The 17912-nt window shown below is 51.3% G+C and overlaps 2 protein-coding genes across 2 annotated transcripts; one reads left to right on the forward strand and one right to left on the reverse strand.

Annotated features, from left to right (window-relative positions):
- The first annotated feature begins 362 nt into the window (after nucleotides 1-362).
- On the forward strand, nucleotides 363-5638 carry irf5 (interferon regulatory factor 5). Its single transcript, XM_005813734.2, has 9 exons — nucleotides 363-1638; nucleotides 1851-2067; nucleotides 2346-2532; nucleotides 2609-2634; nucleotides 2732-2759; nucleotides 2834-3100; nucleotides 4421-4810; nucleotides 5125-5243; nucleotides 5314-5638. Exons 2-9 carry the CDS (start codon nucleotides 1876-1878, stop codon nucleotides 5539-5541), a joined length of 1437 nt encoding a protein of 478 aa, XP_005813791.1. The 5' UTR covers nucleotides 363-1638; nucleotides 1851-1875; the 3' UTR covers nucleotides 5542-5638.
- A 643-nt stretch (nucleotides 5639-6281) lies between these two features.
- On the reverse strand, nucleotides 6282-16446 carry tnpo3 (transportin 3). The gene is made up of 23 exons (XM_005813729.3): nucleotides 16173-16446; nucleotides 15107-15307; nucleotides 14326-14399; nucleotides 14086-14242; nucleotides 13820-13963; nucleotides 13573-13748; nucleotides 13363-13501; nucleotides 12641-12787; nucleotides 12460-12567; nucleotides 12298-12389; nucleotides 12090-12229; nucleotides 11828-12019; nucleotides 9798-9889; nucleotides 9652-9728; nucleotides 9525-9585; nucleotides 9317-9457; nucleotides 9125-9241; nucleotides 8956-9050; nucleotides 8532-8688; nucleotides 8264-8431; nucleotides 8083-8195; nucleotides 7263-7345; nucleotides 6282-6780 (listed from the first exon to the last, which is right to left on the reverse strand). The coding sequence occupies exons 1-22, from the start codon at nucleotides 16290-16292 to the stop codon at nucleotides 7285-7287; spliced, it is 2772 nt and encodes a 923-aa protein (XP_005813786.1). The 5' UTR covers nucleotides 16293-16446; the 3' UTR covers nucleotides 6282-6780; nucleotides 7263-7284.
- Nucleotides 16447-17912: the final 1466 nt, after the last annotated feature.

Below are 17912 nucleotides of genomic sequence, written 5' to 3' on the forward strand. Positions count from 1 at the left end.
TAACAGAATGAAATCCTGTTTCCTTTTTCCATCTGTATGGTTCTGATTGGATCTTCTGAGAAGTTCTGCTGATTAAATCTCCCTGGTGACATTAGGAACCAAAGGTCTGGCCCTCGTTTCAGATGGGAATAAAAACATCAGTTGAACTCCAAATGAACTTTGTTCATGTTTCTACTGGATCTTCATGAATCTGATCAGTAGCCAGAAAAACATAAATATTTTAAAAGTAATAAAAGATGAAGTGTTTTATTGACCCAAAGTGTAAAAGATTTATAAAATATAAAAGTGAAGCTTTCATATTTCATTTTTTTAATTAGTCAAGCAGATCTTCAAAACACAAGATTAGAAGCAACATGTAAAACCAATATTTGAGGAAACAAATCTGTAATATAGTTATGTCGTTTATACCCGAGTTATCTGAGCTAATAACTGAGTTTATGAACACTAGAGCATCTAAGAGATACTGAGACCCAAACCGGAACCAGAACCAGCTGCAGCCCAGATCAACTTTAGAAGAAATATTTGTGTTTATTAAAGCAACTGATTGGTCCTACACTGCCACCTAGTGGCTTCAAGTGGAAAAATCCAAAACGGTTTGTCCTCCAGTCCACAGATGAACCACTGAATCCTAGAGGGCAACCCAGGACCTGCAGCCGTCTCAGGAACATTTCCAACCGTCTCCAGTTTTTCCTTCCAGTAAACGTTCTGGGCCAGGAGGAGTTCCAACATCAGAAACAAATTCAGGAGATAAACATCCAAACATCAGCAGCTTGAAGAAAACCAGACCAGCTCCAGTCAGGATGACTTCCCCAGAGACAGAACCAAAACCAGAACCAGAACCAGGTTTGGTGGACCAGGAGGTACTGTCGGGTTGTTGTTTGAAGGCCCAGTAATGTCCAACCAGCAGGACAGAATGTGTCTGCTCCCACAGCATTACTCAGTCACCACCGTGAATCACTGCTGACCCACTGGGACTGGTTCCGGTTCTGATTCTGGGTTCCACAGAACATCTTTGACTTATTGGGACCACTGGGAAGGTCCATTTAGACTTCTGGGTTATCCAGAAACTCTGGCCCTGGGAATGTCAGGAAACCGTCTGAGTCCAGTTTGACCCTGCAGAACACTCCAGTACCCTGTTCTGGGTCCTGGTTGGTTCTGTTCTGAACCTAAAAATTTACTGATAAACACCCACACGTCAGCTAGCATGCAGGTACACGTCACACCCCGACAACTACAACCCCGATTTCAAAATAAAAGCCTCAGGACCTCATGCTAACGGATTCCTGCTTTACTGAAAATGTTCTGCCGGTTCGACTCATACAACAAAAACTATTTCTTCAATAAAACCAGCTTCAGATGAACTTTAGGTGTTTTTTGCTTCAAGCAAAGCTTAATCTATGATCAAAACACAAAACGGTATTACGGGAGCTTTTATTTCGAAAGTAACGTCATCTTTGGGCGGAAGCAGTTTTCATGCAGACTCACTTTTCTTCAGCTAAAAAACTCCCAGGAACTTTCTGTCGGGCGGTACCCTCCGGTCCGGTGCCGAACTGTTCGGTTGTATGTTGTTGGTTCGGTTCGGAGCACGCGACTGTTTCACAAAAAGAGCGCAGAACCGGAACCAGGTACCCAGCCAAGGTGAGTCCATCATCAGCGGAGTGATCTGAGATCCGTTGCAGCGACAGACTGACTGGTTCCGAACTGGTTTCTGAGTCGGATCATTTGCAGAAAAACTTTAACCCAGACCAGTTCAGGAACCGGTTCGGACCCCAGGAAGCCATGCTGGTCCAGTTGGACTCAGACTGCGGTTCCGTCCAGAACCTTAAGCCTACTCGTCCTAATAACCACAGGTCCCAGTGCTCCCAGTGCTCTGCCATGAGCATCCACCCTCGCCGGATCCGCCTGAAGCCCTGGCTGCTGGCCCAGGTGAACAGCGGCAGGTATCCGGGTCTGCAGTGGCTCGGTTCGGAGCAGCGGCTCGGTTCGGAGCAGCGGCTCTTTCAGATCCCATGGAAACACGCGACCCGCCACACGCCGATGTCGGAGGAGGAGAACACCATCTTTAAGGTTCGGTTCCTCTGGGTCCGTTAAGCAGCGGGGGTGGGGGTGGAAAGGGGAACTGGGCCGGGTCGGGACCGGGCCAGAAGATGTGCTTTAGTCTTCCTGTTGGACTTCCTGCCGCTGCAGGTTTCGGTTCTGCTCAGCGTGGTTCCGCTTTCTCTGCTTCCTCTTTCTGGTCGCTTCACCTCAAACCAGAACCATAACCTGGAATCTGGACCCAGAAACTCTCCATCCAGCACCGGCTGCATCTCCTGACCCGGTTCTGACCCGTCCCTGTCTTGCAGGCGTGGGCCGTGGAGACCGGGAAGTACCAGGAGGGTGTGGACGAACCGGACCCGGCCAAGTGGAAGGCGAACCTGCGCTGCGCTCTCAACAAGAGCCGTGAGTTCCGGCTCAGGTTCGACGGAACCAAGGAGACGCCGCTCCGTCCCTACAAGATCTACGAGGTCTGCGACGGAACCGGCGCTGCAGGTGAGCCGACTGGGCCCGTCCCGGTCCAATCTGCGGGACGGTTTTGACGATGTTCTGATGTGGTTCTGTGTTTCAGACGGAGCCGAGGACGACGATGAGGAGGTGAGGTTCAGAGCCAGGTGAACAGAACCTAATTGGATAAAGTAGATCAGAACCAGAACCAGCTGACCTGTCAGTTTTTCCTCCTGACCGTTTCCAGATGCCGGACCTCACCGATCTCTCCATCAGTAAGTCCCTCTCCAGCGTTTCTATGGTAACCGCTGACAGCCTGACCCAGTCTGACCCGGTTCCGTCCCTGTAGACCCTCGCATCGAGCCCGCCTCTTTTCCGCCCTTCGGGTCGGCCCAGGTGATCTCGATGCCGCTGCTGCCCCTGACCTCTGACCTCCAGCCTCGGGGTTCAATGGCGGACCTGAGAAGCTTCGACCCGGCCGGACTCCAGAACCTGAACCCACTGTCCTCTACTCAGCCAGAATCCATGGAGGCCAGCAGCATGGAGTCCGTCCAGAACCAGTCGGACCATCAGAACCAGCAGCCCTGCAAGTACGACCTGCTGAGCAGCGTCCCATGTGAGTCCGGTCCAGTTCTGGTTCCTCTGCTCAGTCGGTCTGCTAGTACTCAACAGGTCCAAACTAATCAGACCTCCTGGTTTCCGAGAGGACTGCTGGTCCAGAACCAAAAGGTTCTGCAGTGGCTCGGGACAGAACCAGTGCTAAAATCTTATGGAGGAGGAACAGGTGATTCTGGACTTGATCAGAGACCCAGAACCGGTTCTACTGACCCGTCATCATCCCCTCAAATTGTGGTTAACACTAACCCTGCAAAGTTAGATAGGTCCAGAACCTGACCAGAACCACCATCTGGACCAGGGTGGAGGTTCTACCGGGTCATGTGATCCCAACTGGGTTCTGATCAGACCCATGTTCCTCTCGAACTCTGAAACGGGTCCAGTGCAGGACAAGTTGCTTTTAAAGAAACTATATTAGCTACTTTTGGATCCCATCTTCATCATTTATGCTGAACTAAAACTGAATCAAATGAACACTGAAAGGAAACGAAACGATCAGTAAAATCAAGCTTAGCCTGATGGGCAGCGTCGCCATTTATAAACAGCGAGCTAATGATATTAGCCTCGCCTGCTAGCATCAACAGCCTTCCTGGTTACTAGCTTAGTTGGTTCATGAGCTCAAAGTTTCTTATAACTGATATAAAGAACAGCGTTTCTTTCACATGAAATTGATCTGTGCTTAGGTTAGTTTAGCTTACCTCAGCTTAGCTTAGCTCAATTTAGTTTAGCTTAGCTTAGCTGGCCCGCTCCGCAGCTGGTTCTACCGCTTAGGGTTTGCTTTCCGCTCACTGCTCGAAGGCCCGCCCAACTCTGCCTTTGATTGGTTTACAGCGACTCTTTTAGTTTTCCTCAGCCAATCAGCAGCAGAGATCACCTAACACTAGCGCGCCAGACCTGCTAAGGCAGTTACTGCCGACCCCAGTTTTTAGAAGACGTGTCAATAATTATTTTTTAAATTATGTGTATTGTGTTATTAAACCGTGTAAGATCTGTAATATTCTGACACTGACATTTACTGAAAGGGAAGTGGCAGTTCCAGATAGTGGTAGTTACCACTGATTGAACATGATATTTTTTTCAAGTAAATCAATTATTTTTTTAAAAAGGACAGCAATAATACATTATCATAGCACACACAGTTGCCACTGCCACTAATTGAACTCGGTGCTGCTGTCCTCCCTCAGCTTTGGGTCACAGCTTTAGCTCTCTATCTGCAGAATAAGTAATTAGATTACTTGTTACTGAACCAAGAGACGGCGCCATTATTCCCTCCATGGGTCATGACCCGCTAACCAAGGCCTCTCCTGTCTTGGTTCTGCAGTAACAGATCTGGACCTGAAGTTTTGGTACCGGGGCCGGGCCATGGGCTCCCTGACGGTCAGCAACCCCCAGGGCTGCCGGCTCTACTACGGCCACCTGGAACCGACGCCGGAGCAGGTGGACCTGTTCGGTCCAGTCAGTCTGCAGCAGGTTCTGTTCCCGGGAACAGTGGAGATCCAGAACCAGAAGCAGCGATTCTACACGGACGCTCTGCTGGACGTGATGGACCGCGGTCTGATCCTGGAGATCCAGCAGCAGGACATCTATGCCATCCGCCTCTGTCAGTGCAAGGTATTCTGGTCTGGCCCGGGAATGCCAGAACTGGGTCCACCCAACCCCATGGAGCGGGAGAGGAAGATCCGGGTGTTCAGCCTGAACGACTTCCTGCAAGGTTCGTCTTCTGACCCGGTTCTTTGGGTTCCTGGAGGCCAGGGCTGCTCAAGTCCAGTCCTCCAGAGCAACCGTCCTGCAGCGTTCAGATGCTTCCCTGCTCCAACCCACCTGAATCAAATGAACGGCTCGGTAGCAGGTCTGTTCAGAACTGATCCCGGTCTGTTGGAGTAAGGACGCTTCTAAAAGTTGCAGGACAGTAGCTCTCGAGGACTGGACTTGAGCAGCCCTGCTGTAGGCTATTCTGTTTAGGGAACGTATTCTGGGATTCAATTCTAGCGACAGTTTGGTTCTAACAGCGGTTCTGGTCCACAGGGCTCATCTCGTTCCAGAAGGGCGAGGCCACCAACCCGCCGCCATTCGAAGTCTTCTTCTGCTTCGGAGAGGACTGGCCGGACAGGAAGCCCAAAGAGAAGAAGCTCATCATGGTCCAGGTGGGTGGCCGATGGTCACGTAGACCCGGGTTCTGCTGGTGCGGGTTGTAAAGTTTCTGTTGCTGTGCAGGTGGTTCCGGTGGTGGCCCGGATCCTGACGGAAATGTTCTCCGGAGAGCTGGCCTGGTCCACCGACAGCATCCGGCTGCAGATCTCCAACCCGGACGTCAAGGACGAGACGGTGGAGCAGTTCAAGGAGCTGCAGCGGCTGCTCCAGAACCAACTGGGTCCAACCGGGCCCTGGGCACCCACCAGCTCTCTAGAGGCCTCTACTCGGTTCTCCATGGGGACCAGCTGAGACCAGAACCTGGACCAGAACCCTGGGGTTCAACCTCTGCGACATCACAAAGTGTTGGGTCGTTGGACCAGAACGGTTTTCTGCTTTGCTGTCTAAAGGTCCAGGCATTTGGTTCTGAAAACCTCCAAACTCTCAGTCTGGGTTCTACTTGCCTACCCGGTCCCACGTGCTGACCCAGAAGGTTCTGGTTCCTTCCTGAAGGTTTTTATTTGGACTTTGGCTGCTACAGGTTCTGGTTCTGACGGAATCCAGACCCGGCTTCTGAACCGGGCCTGTCCACACAGAACCCGCACATCACAGTTCCAGGTAGTTTGGTACCGGTGGTCAGTGCGACCCAAACCAGAGACAGAAACATGGTTCTGGTTTGTGGGGAATTCTTTAGCGGTTCAGGAACTCTTCTAGAACCAAATCAGTCGGACCCAATTAAACGATTTCCGTCTGGCAAGTCCGGTACCAGCATGTGTCCGGGTCAGAATTGCTGCAGTATTCTGCTGCTGGTCCATCACAACCAAATCTGCATTTTTGTCATTGCTTGTTTCAGTTTGCTCTCTGGCGCCGCCTGGAGGACGGACCGGGCCCTGCAGCAGGAACCAGTCTAACCAGAACTCCCAGTCTCAGGTGAGGATGACCTCACCCTTCATCAGGTGGGGTCAGGTTACAGAAACACCTGAGCTCAGGTGTTACTGGTTAGACTGGTCCCAGTGCGTCTCTCTTTGTAAAACCACAGAAGAAGAAGCAGAGTGTTTTCAGCTGTTTTATTGTTTACAGCAAGGCTACATCACCACTGATGTCATGGTGTCAGTCCGCCTCATTACCCACAGTCCTCTCTGTTTCCATTCATGGAAAAACAACTAAAATAAACCAAAGATAAAAGGTCAAAGGTGACGCCAAATCCTCCAGCGTTCCGCCATGCGGCCCACAGCATCATGGGAAATTTTTTGGCTCTGTTTTTTGGCACGGACAGAAACATCTTGACCAAAGTCCCAAAAATAAATCTCTTAAAAACAGTTGAGCAGGCACGTCCTGATTAATCGCCTCCGAGGGTCCAGCAGGAACCGGTCCTGACCCCGCCCACCCAGAACCACCTGCTGCAGGTGAGCTGGGGGGGGTGGGCTCCGTCCGTCTCTCCTCCGTCGGGTCACAGAGTCCCGTTTCACATTCAAAGTCCCTCCGTCTTCCTCGTCTGCAGTCGCAGCTTTTTGCCGTCACCTCTGAATGTTGGTCAACTAAAGATTTAACCTGAGGAAGAGGAGGAGGAAGAGGAGCGGTTCCAGCTCTTCATCAGTCATCCCAGGACACTTTCTATGAAACCACACTGTAAAAACACAAACTAAGTATTTTGTTCTTGTTTCTACAGCAAATATCTTGAGATAAATAAACGTTTGAGCAGGTAACGTCTCCCTTGTTTGTGTTTGGCTGAAATTAAATTTTGTTCTGCAAACAATAAAGAGATTCTGGTTTAATTCAGTAACATAGTGTTCATAAATAGCACCAAAGATCTCAGGACCCTTTCTATAACCCACCTGGAAACACCGCCGGCTCATCAGGCTAACGCTAACCGCTACCTAGCTAACGGGGGTCTATGGAGTCACGTTATGTACCAGGTCAGTTCTGGAAGGGGCAAGCTCCTTCTGATTCTGACTGTGTGTAATCTACAGAAGGTAGCAGGAAGCTAACCAGCTGATCTGTGGTGAAGGGCTCCCAGTATTCCCAGTGCGTACCTGGTGTCATGAGAAGCTGCAGCTACCGGTACAGCCTGGTGAACTCTCTGATGGCCCAGCACACCTGCTTGCACTCCTCAGCACTGAAAGAGAAACACACACATGAAGGCCTTCTGGTCTCAGGGCAGGGCAAGTCTGGACCCGCTCCCGCCGGTACAGATCGGGTTCTGATCCAGCAGCGCCCCGCCCTCCGCTGGGCCGGTCCCAACACGAGCTGATGGCCCCTGAACGCCTCACGATGAGTCTTCCCGACGCCTTTGCCGGAGGCTGATCGGGTCAGAACATGAACTGGGATCCAACACAAACTCTTCAGTTCGCTGTCGGCATGGCAACCACAGAACCAACAGGAAGTAGCAGCAGCTAACATCATGAGAGGAACGGAGGCTGGGCGACGTGAATGAAAATAAAACCTGATTTTTTTATATCGATTAAAAAAAAGAAATTACAACTGACAGTGGATTTTCTTTCAGTCCACCTCCTGAATGATCAGCCCAGGGTTAGAAAATGTTTATTCTGAATTCCCATTTTTATTTATGAATAAAACCATAAAATAAGCATCTGATGTGAGCAGCTCAGTTTCTTCTACATAAACTCAAGAGCATTCCTCATCTTAATATTCCTATTTTATCCTCTTAACTGAAAATATAAATCGTAGCCTAGCCCTAATACTCCATCATAAAGTCAAACAAGATGGCCGCCTTGGGCTCCATGACATCACTGAAACCCAAGGAGGCAATTGGTGGAAAAACATTCTGATTTTCTAAAAGTGAAATCAATCACCCAGCCTCGGTGCAGCCCGGTTCCGACCCGCCGGACTCACCTGGTCACCTGCTTGTGGAACTCGGTCAGCTGCTTGTGGGTGACGGTCACGGCGCCGCCCGCCGTCTGCTTCGGCAACCCCTTCAGCGCGTTCTCCAGCCAGCGGCAGAACATCTGGAACAGAGGAGCGGAGTGAGCCGCGGCTCCGGAACCAGACCGGAACCAGAACCGGCAGGACTCACAGGTCGGTCGAACAGCATGACCTCCCAGAGGACCTCGGCCACGTCGGGCAGCGTGTACGGCGGCAGACAGAAGCAGCAGGAGTGCAGCAGCTGGTTGATGAGCTGCTGGCCGTTCTGCTCCATGGCCTGACCAATCAGACGCTTCCGCAGCGCAAAGTCCTCCTCATGCTGGGGGCGAGAGAGAGAGAGAGAGAGAGAGAGATGAACCCAGTGAACGGCACCACCGGCTCCTCCTGGAGCCTCCGGCCCGGTTCTGGTTCCGACTCACGTCGTTGCCGACTCCGGTGTGGATCAGGTCTCGGATGAACTTCATGACGCTGCAGTTGGCGTCCCGGTGGTCGAGCGACGTGGCGGCGATGGCGCACTGGATGATGTGGACCACGATGCTGCTGCCTAGCAACGTGACGGGACTCCTCTGGACGAACCTGGGGACAGAGAGGACAGTGGGACGGCGCTCTGATGTCTGTCCACCATGTCTTAATGATCATCATGCGACGGTAAATTTATACGTCCAAAAGTTCATTGAGAAGCTCTGAGACGCTTCAGAACCTTCACCGACCCGCTGAGATGCTGCTCTGGTTCTGCTGCTTCCTGTTTCAATCTGTTGCTAGTTTTCTGAGTTTTGGCCTGTTGTGATGTTTTAGCAGTTTACGGTGAACATGTGCAGCCAATAGGAAGCCAGGTGAGCTCACCTGGTGGCCAGTCTGAACAGGTCGTCCACGGTGTCCGGGTGGTTCCTCAGGCTGTTGGGCTGCTCCAGCAGCTGGAAGGTGGGCATACACAGCGCCTGCGGGACACACAGCGGCTGCTGGTCATCGGCCCGGCAGGGGGCGTGGCCTAGATCGGGTGAGGGCGGCTTACCTGCAGCATGTCCAGCAGCCCCTGCCTGCAGCCCTCCTCCATGCCGTACTCGTCCACCAGGATGCTGCCCAGGTACAGGAAGCAGGAGTGCGGGTACACCTGGTAGACGCTCACCATCTGAAGGACATGAGCGCCCCGTCAGCATCACCACGGCAACGGTCACCCGCAGACCCCGTTCCGACGGCGACTCACCTGAGTGACGAGCGGCTGCAGCAGGGAGGCGGAGCCTTTCCCGACGCAGCGCACGGCGAAGCGCAGGCAGCGGCAGCAACGCTCCACGATGCGATTATCAGCCTGGTGGGCGTTGAGCGTCTCCGACAGGACGGGCCAGATCTGGGGGGACAGGGGGACAGGTTGGGACAGGCTGGGACAGGTAAAGTCCAGGTGAGCGGCGCCTCACCTCCTGGATCACCTTCTGGCACGGGTGCGTCTGGCCGTTCTCCACGATGGGGTTCGTGTGTCTGAGGACGAGACGATGCGTTCACTGTCTGCGGCAGCGGCAGGAATCTTCCTGCGGCTCCACTCACCTGAAGATGACGGCCAGTCGGTCCAGCCACGCCGTCGGGTCGGCCGACTTCCCGTTCCTGGACCGCTCCGCCAGCAGCTGCGGGGACAGAACCCAGTCGGACCGGTTCCGGCTCGGCGGCGCCGGCCCGACCTGGAGCGCACTCACCTTCTTCAAAGCCAGAACCTGAACGGCGCACAGGTCGCTGAGGCACTCCGCGATCTTCTCCAGAGGCAGCCGGGCCAGAACCAGTGCCGTACCTGCACAGGTAATGGTCAGAGTCACAGCCGGACCGGCCAGAACCGGCAGGTCCAATCGGTCCCTAAACCAGAGCTGCTGGAGGTTCTGGGTTCAAACCTAGCTGGTTCCGATTCCCTTCAGAGCCGACTACGAAGCAATATCACTGCGTCGCCACGGCAACGTGATTTCAGCTCATCAGAAGCGGAACTGGGCCGGGCTCCAGAAGGAGACGCAGACCCCGGAACCAACCCGGTTCTGCCTGAACAGAACCCAGCTGATTCATGAGGTTCTGCTGCTCAAAATAAAAGTTCTATTGGACCCGCCCAGGAAGCTTTGGGACATTAAAGGACGATTCTGTTTTATTATTCTGAAAATTAATTGGAAAAAATGTCACATTCTGCTGAATGAAACGTATGAAAAACACTAAATAATTCATCTTTTAAATATAAAAACCAATTGGCTAAAAATCAGAAACGCAGCCGATTATTTCTGATCAAAGATTGATGTGAACCAGGTGAAGCTAAAACAGCCAGTAGAGCTAAATGCTAAATATTTATATGAATGTGTTTTTGGAGATGTAGCAGTTATTAATTCAGCGCAGCGCCACAGCAGAGGGAAAAATAACGCAGAAAAACTGGTGAAGAATAACTAAATTCTAAAAAGCCCGCAGACCTCTGCTTTTAGTCTGAAAACTAAAAGAACAGAGTAGAATGTACTTTTTGAGGAGATTGGCCTCCTTCAATGTGTGCTCTAAGCTCCTGTACATGTTTTATAAGTCCATTGTGTCTACTGTTATATTCTATGCAATCGTTTGTTGGGGGGGCAATGCAAGGAAGAGAGACACACAGAGACTGAGCCGCCTCATCTGCAGAGCTGGCTCCGCGGTCGGTGTGGGCCCGGAGTCTGTGGGGACGGTGGTGGAACAGGGGACACCGTCTAAACCCAGGCTAGTCCTGGAGAACACCAGCCGTCCTCTGTACGCTGTTTTCTCCAACCAGAGGAGCCCCTTCAGGGACTGGTTCCTCTCACTGGGCTGTTCCACCGAGAGGATTAAAAACTGCTTTGTCCCGCGGGCCGTTAGGCTTTATAATGCTGAAAGGGAGGGAGACGGGGTAACTAGTATTTTAACATATTTAAGCACTTTTACTAGACCTCGCTTTAGTGGTCATGTATTTATTTATTAGATTATTGTATCTTTTATGGATGTCCCCAGCTGTACGATCTTAATGCTGCGTGGATGTGAATTAATGTGTGAGCAACAGATAACCTCAGTTTCCCTATGGGATTAATAAGGTTAAGAAAAAAAAAAATCTTCTTGTTTCTCGCTCTGTGTCGGCTACACTACACACAGACTTGTTGCCGTAGCAATTAACAACAATGGCAATAATACCAGGGTCAAAACATGCAAACATTTCATACACAAAGAAGAAAATATTCAGCCATTTACAAGTTCCTGTTTTTAGGTTTGAGGTTTATTCTGGGATTATTAACATGCTGTGGTGGATTAGCTGCTGCTGTGGTAGCTATCAGCTAATTGGCTAACTTAAACTCCTGATCTACTGATGATCTGTCAGACTTGGGGAGTGGGTTCCTTTTTTCCTCAACTTAAAACTCACTGAATCCAGCAGCACATCTACATGTTATGGTTGTCAAAGTCAAGCTAGCATACCTGAACTGGTTTCCCTGGCTGTTCTCTAGAACCCAGTTAGCATCGCGCTGAAAACCTGTGGGGTTTAGAGCGTTCTAGGCCAGCTAAAACCAACTAGTGCCAGTAACCAACTACCCTCCTCCAGTAGAGAGACGGGGGCGGGGCTTAACGTGTGACATCACGTTGCAGCCAGTTAACGATTAATCAATGACTAAATTAATTGTTTGATAATTGATTAATGGTTTTAGCCGTAGCTGAGATTCTTCCTACAGCAAGGTCAGAACCTTCTGACCCGGTTCTGACCCGGTACCTTTGAGGAGGCCCACGGCGGCCTCGGTGGACAGGGCGAAGGAGTCGAGGGAGCGGGCGATGTCCAGCAGCCCCTGGAAGTGCTGGGCCATGTGGTCGCGGCAGACCGAGCAGATGTTGTGGATGGCCTTGGCCGCCGCCGACGCCAGCGGCTTCTCCCTCAGGCCCTTCATCAGGTAGTTCAGAACCGGGTCTGCAGAACACAGAGCCGGATCAGAACCGTCGGCCGGTTGGAGCCGGCGAGCCCGGACTGGTCCACCTACCCAGGAAGCGCGGGTTCCGGTCCACCACCTCGCTCATCTCCCCCACCAGCTCGATGCTGGTGTAGCGCACAGCCATGTGCACGCTCTCCGGCAGCAGCACCACCTGCTGCAGTACCTCGGCCACCGTCGGGTTGTTCTCCCTGCAAACAGGCGGCGTCAGTGCTCTGGGCCTGGTACTGACCCGGTTCTGCTCGGCAGCGGTACTCACGGGTCGACGCTCTTGGCGATGGAAGCCATGATGAAGAGGACGGCCTCCGTCACCTCCCAGGGCGGGTTCCCGTCCTTCAGGGTGGAGTACAGCTGGAAGACAGAACGCGCCGTCAGCAGGAGGCCAAACCGGGCCAGAACCGGGCCGAGGTTCCTGTGGTACCTGAGAGAAGCACTCCATGGAGCCGACCAGGAAGATAACGTCCTTCACCAGGTCCGATACTCTCATCCTGAACTCCCCAAAGTCGTCCGTTTCTTCCGGAATTCCCTCCTGTGGAGCGAAGCGGAACTGGGTCAGAACCGGGCCAGAACCGGGTCGGAGCAAGCCGGTCCCGGAGCCTTACGTGGTCCGGGTCGAGCTGGCAGTGGCGGGCCAGGCAGTGCAGCAGCCGCTGGATGTACGGCCGGAAAACGCCGTGCAGGTTGGCGTCGTTGATCTTGTAGAGATGTTCACCCAGGCGGTACCAGAAGTTAAAGGAGATCTCCACAACCTGCAGACAGAACCGGGTCAGAACCACGCCAACTGGACCTCCACGCAGAAGGTTCTGTCGATAAGCCAGTTTGGACCGGTACTGTTCCTTCAGACCCCAACAGGTTCTGACCTGGATTAGTTCAGGCTGCAGAACCCTGCCAGAACCAGAACCCAGTCGGTCCAGTTTCTCAGAACGTTTCAGTAAAAACATCGCGAAGTGAAGAATAGCCATCAGATCCACTGACTTAAAGGAGCTCAGGGTTTCAGCAGATTTGCAGTTTTCTGAAAGTTTGTTCCAGATCTGCAGGGCATAGAAGCTGGATGCCGTTTCTATGAACCAGAACCGGAACCAGCAGACCTGAGCGGTCTGGTATCAGCAGATCTTTAATCTATCGAGTGATTTATAATCAGTTATACTAAAGTCTATAGTCAGAGCGCCGCGTCACCCTGCTGACACCTACTGACCTCTGCTGACCCAATGTCTGCCTTCCTGCCTGCCAATTGAAGGCGACCTATGACCCCTGATGAGTTTACTGCCCGAATCAGATCAGGATTAGCCGGTAACTCTAACCGGGCCCGGTCCGGTTCCGGTACCTCGTACTGCGGGTGTCCGGCGCAGATCAGCAGCAGCTCCAGCGTCCTCAGGTCGCCCATGCCCTGACCCGGCGTTCTGACCGTCGTCTCCAGGAACGTCTCGCAGAGCTCCGTGAAGATCCGGCAGTAGTTCAGCACCCTGTGGACACAGAGCGGCCGTTACCGCGGCGACCGGTCCCCGGGCCGCCGCCGGGCCGGCCGGAACCTTACTTGTCCAGGTCCTCGCGGGCCACGGCCATGTGGTAGGCCGTCTCCAGCGTCAGCACGCCCTGGAACAGCTGCAGCGCCAGAGCCACGTTGGTGTCCACGCTCTCGATGGCGTACAGCGCCGAGCACACGCAGTCCGACGCCGCCTCATGCAGGTTGGTGGACGTCTCGTCCCTCTGCTGGGACACGGAGCGGAACCAGTTAGAGTCTGGGGCCCTGGACCGGGACCGGGGCCAGAACCGGGACTCACCAGGATCTGGAACAGGACCATCAGCAGCTGGTTGCTGGCCATGAAGTTGCTGTCCAGGACGCCCAGGTTGAACCAACTGCCCAGGCAACGGAACACCTTGATGAGCATCTTCTCATCGCCGCCTGCCTTCTCCACGCAGGACGTCTGGGGACGGGGTGGGCCAGGGGGACAGGGACATTAGGGAGACACGTGGAGGACAGAGGTACCGGCAGAGACAGATCAGGCGCCCCCTAGTGACTGGACAGCCAGAGGACGTGTGTCCCTACCAGCAGGGCGATCACGGTGTTGGAGTAGAAGGCCAGGTCCTCGATGATCTCGGTGCGGCGGTTGGCGCCGATCCGCAGCGACCGGCTGTGAACTTCCTCCGGCAGGACCGTCAGGATCTCAATGAGGAACGGCATGGAGCCCGCGTCCTCGTTGTACCTGAGGGGGCGGAGCCACATGGCTGGGTCAAAGGTCGGCCGGGCGGCACAAACACAGAGCGGCGAGACGGCGAGCGTTCCTACTTCTCTATGAGCGTGTGAACGCAGCCCTTCCAGGACGCCATCTGCAGAGCGAGGTCAGCGATGGCCAGGGCCAGCTGCAAGACAGGACCGGGTCAGACCTGGGCCGTAACCGGGCCTAGACTGGGCCAGGACTGAGTCAGAACCGGGCTGACCAGAACCACTGATAAACCTGAACATTTGAAATAATGTCACAGAGAATCGATTTTACATCAAATCCTGAAATGGTGCCGTCCTCCCATCAGGCTTCAGTCAGAGGCGCCGTAACACAGACTGCTACAGGAAACCACATCACAAACTGATGATGCTCAGATTCCTCTGTAATCCAGACGATTACAGGACGTTAAGTCCTTAATGACAGAAGTTTTTGTTTTTGGATCAGAACTTGATCAGTTGATTATTGATCGGGATCAAATGATCCTCCAGTGACAAAGCTTTTAACCAGGATGTCATTTAATCCCACAGGAAACAAGTTGGTTTCCTCCTTTAATCTCTCGAATCTTGCATAAATGATAAACTTCCTGATAATCTATAACCTAATCCATCGATCTGTTGCCTCAGGCTGAACTCTTCACTTAAAATCCTTCAGCTGATCCAAAACACTGCAGCAGAGTTCTGATGCCAACCAGAACCAGATCAGATTTCTGCTGTTTGGATTCACAGCTTCCTGAAAATCCAGATTATAATCCCAGATTGTCACATAGAAAGCCTTAATAACCAACCTGCTGCTTTCTCCTACTACTCTCCGTGTCAGCGGCTCCGCCCTCCTGTGGGCGGGGCTTACCTGAGTGACGATGATGGGCGACAGGTCTTTGAGGTTCTGGATGTGGGTCAGCAGGGAGTCCCGCAGTGCATTGTGGGTCTCTGGAGGAAGCTCGTAGAAGGAAGTCTGGATCTTCATCTTCATGGTCTGAGCAGCGAAGTAACACGACTCCACGTCCTGCTTCAGCTGCAGCAGCTGGTCCGAGATCTCCCAGGCAAACATCTGCACAGGACAGGAAGTTACGTCACTGAGCCGCAGGGGTCGGGGCTTAAGCATGGACCGGCCCAGCTGTTCATTGTTTAGCAGAACAGAACCGGGCCAGATGGTCCATCAGAACCGGGTCGAGGCTGATCTGCTACAGAAGTCCTCTGTGACCCCGACCTCCTCCCCAGGTCAGGAGGTCAGACCTGACACATTTTGAATGCAAAGGAGAATCTGGAGCTGTTCTCCAGGACGTGAGAGAGCAGCAGAAATGGAGCTAAAGACTTTTAACTTCTAGAGTTTTCCTGAACACTTTCATGATCAGCAGGACGTTTCCTCCTGGACCGGGTCTACAGGGGAACCATGACAGCAGGCTTCACCTTCAACTACAGACACTATTACTAAGGAAACCGTTCTGAATGCCGAGCCGAGTTCAAGCACCCTGACCCACTTTCTCCCCCGAATCTCTGGATCTGGTCTCAGACCTTCTACAGGTGATCCGGAAGCACTTTCAGGTAAATCCTGCCGATTCTGGCTGGAGTCTGGCTGAGCTGTCAGTCACAGCAGCACCAGGCCTGCTGGGAATTAATCTGCTGCTTCCGCATAGAATCAAACATTTTAATCATAAAACTGATTATTAGTTATTTATTGAACTGATCTGATTTAAGTTTCGCCCTTTAAATGCCGGATAAAGTGAAAAAATGACCGGTTCTCTTTCTGTTTTGATCCATTCATTCCGTTAGCTTAGCCACCATGCTAACAGGAACAGGAGCTCCTCTGAGACTGCGCAGCTTGCCACACCTGTCCGCTTCCCCCTCAGGTAACCCATTAAACCCGAACCAAACCCTCGCCAGACCCAAACGGAACCATTCCCCAGGGCTCTCACCGATCTCTGCAACTCTCCGAGCCACAGCGAGGCTCGTTCCTTCCCGGACGGATCCGGGTCGTGGTACAGGGCCTGGACCGCCTGGTAGACCAGCGTCAGGCTCGGTTTACCCCCCTCCATAGCGGCCTCAACTCAGGCTCCCGTAAGGCAGACGGTTCGGTTCGGCTGAAGAGCTAAAAAACCCAAAAACTACCAAACGGTCCGAGTACCGACCGCCATCTCACACAGGCTCTTCCGGGGACAGCCTGAATCCTGTTCCGACTGGAAACACGACCAAAGTATTTGTTCCTCTCTGCGAGACAGGAGACGAGTTCAATGAAGACCAGAATCGGAACCAGAATCAGTTTCATTCGCCAAGTTTGTGCGCAAACAGGCAATCTGACTTCTGTTCTGCTTTAATCAGAATGAAGGCATTTAAATAATAAGCATAGAAAAAAACCTCAGTGTTTTTATTTCCTGTAAAAAGAAAAATATATATTAAACAAACACACACATGTATATACATAAATATTATATTATAATATATAATAATATTAATTATACACACACACACACACACACACACATATATATATATATATATATATATATATATATATATATATATATATATATGTGTGTGTGTGTGTGTGTGTGTGTGTGTGTGTGTGTGTGTGTGTGCGTGTGTGTGTGTGTGTGTGTGTGTAAACACATTTGTCTATGTGTTTAATTATTCTTCAGCATGATCAGCGGTTGAAGTTGTTTTTAGTTGTTACATAAACATAATTATTAATTCATTTTAGTGAGAGAATAAGTCCACCCACCTCATCACCATATTCCAGTGCAGGAAAGAGGAAGAGGAAGAGGAGAAGATCCCACTCAGAGGCCCCAACTGGAATTCAGAAGGACTAAAGCAGGGAGGTGCTGGGAGCCTATTATTATTATTATTATTATTATTATTATTATTATTATTATTATTATTATTATTATTATTATTATTATTATTATTATTGTTATTGTTATTGTTCTTGTTGTTCTTGTTGTTCATAAATAATTTAACTCTGTTTTGAATTGAATTTATTTCTATAGTACCAATTCACAACAAATCTCATTTCAAAGCATTTTCCCCAAAAAATATTTCAGTTCTAATATATGTACAGCTGCTGGTCATAAAATTAGAACATCATGAAATATCATGAAAAAGGTTTATTTATGTCAGTACAGTAATTCCATTCAATATCATATCTATTAATTCACACAGACTCATATATTTCAAATGTTTATTTGTTTTAATGTTGATGATTAGAACTCAATTAATGAAAACCCCAAATTCAGTATCTCAGAAAATTAGAATATTATTTAAGACCAATTTTAAAAAATGATTTTTTTAGAAATGTTGGCCAATAGAAAGGTGTGATCATGTTCAGCTCTCAGTGCTGAGTTCTTCCTTCTGCCTGGTTTACGGCCTGCGGCATCCGTCAGCCTGCAGCGCTGCTCAGGTGTTATCAGAGTCCAGGTTGCTCTGCTTGTGGCCTTTAGTTCTAATGAAACGTCGGTCTGGTGCATCACCAGTTGGCACCACGGACCTTAAACCGGGTTCTGGACTCTGTGTTCTGGAGTAAAGTCCTGCTGGAAAATTAAATCTGCATCTCCATAAAGTTGGTCTGCAGCAGGAAGTCCTGGTAGGTGCATTGACCTTTGAGCTCACAAATCACAGTGGACCAACAGCAGCAGACGACATGGCACCAAACCATCACTGAC

Source organism: Xiphophorus maculatus, chromosome 17 (assembly GCF_002775205.1).
Source record: "Xiphophorus maculatus strain JP 163 A chromosome 17, X_maculatus-5.0-male, whole genome shotgun sequence".
In the NCBI taxonomy this organism is placed as follows: Eukaryota; Metazoa; Chordata; class Actinopteri; order Cyprinodontiformes; family Poeciliidae; genus Xiphophorus; species Xiphophorus maculatus.

What these genes read in the sequence shown, in the direction of transcription:
- irf5 (XM_005813734.2), top strand. Translation starts at nt 1,876, where the DNA reads ATGAGCATCCACCCTCGCCGGATCCGCCTGAAGCCCTGGCTGCTGGCC. An exon ending in AGGAGAACACCATCTTTAAG is followed by an intron (nt 2,068 to 2,345) that starts GTTCGGTTCCTC and finishes CCTGTCTTGCAG; the next exon opens with GCGTGGGCCGTGGAGACCGG. An exon ending in CCGAGGACGACGATGAGGAG is followed by an intron (nt 2,635 to 2,731) that starts GTGAGGTTCAGA and finishes GACCGTTTCCAG; the next exon opens with ATGCCGGACCTCACCGATCT.
- tnpo3 (XM_005813729.3), bottom strand. Translation starts at nt 16,292, where the DNA reads ATGGAGGGGGGTAAACCGAGCCTGACGCTGGTCTACCAGGCGGTCCAG. An exon ending in CCGGACACCCGCAGTACGAG is followed by an intron (nt 12,788 to 13,362) that starts GTACCGGAACCG and finishes TTCTGTCTGCAG; the next exon opens with GTTGTGGAGATCTCCTTTAA. An exon ending in CTGTTCAGACTGGCCACCAG is followed by an intron (nt 8,689 to 8,955) that starts GTGAGCTCACCT and finishes CTCTGTCCCCAG; the next exon opens with GTTCGTCCAGAGGAGTCCCG.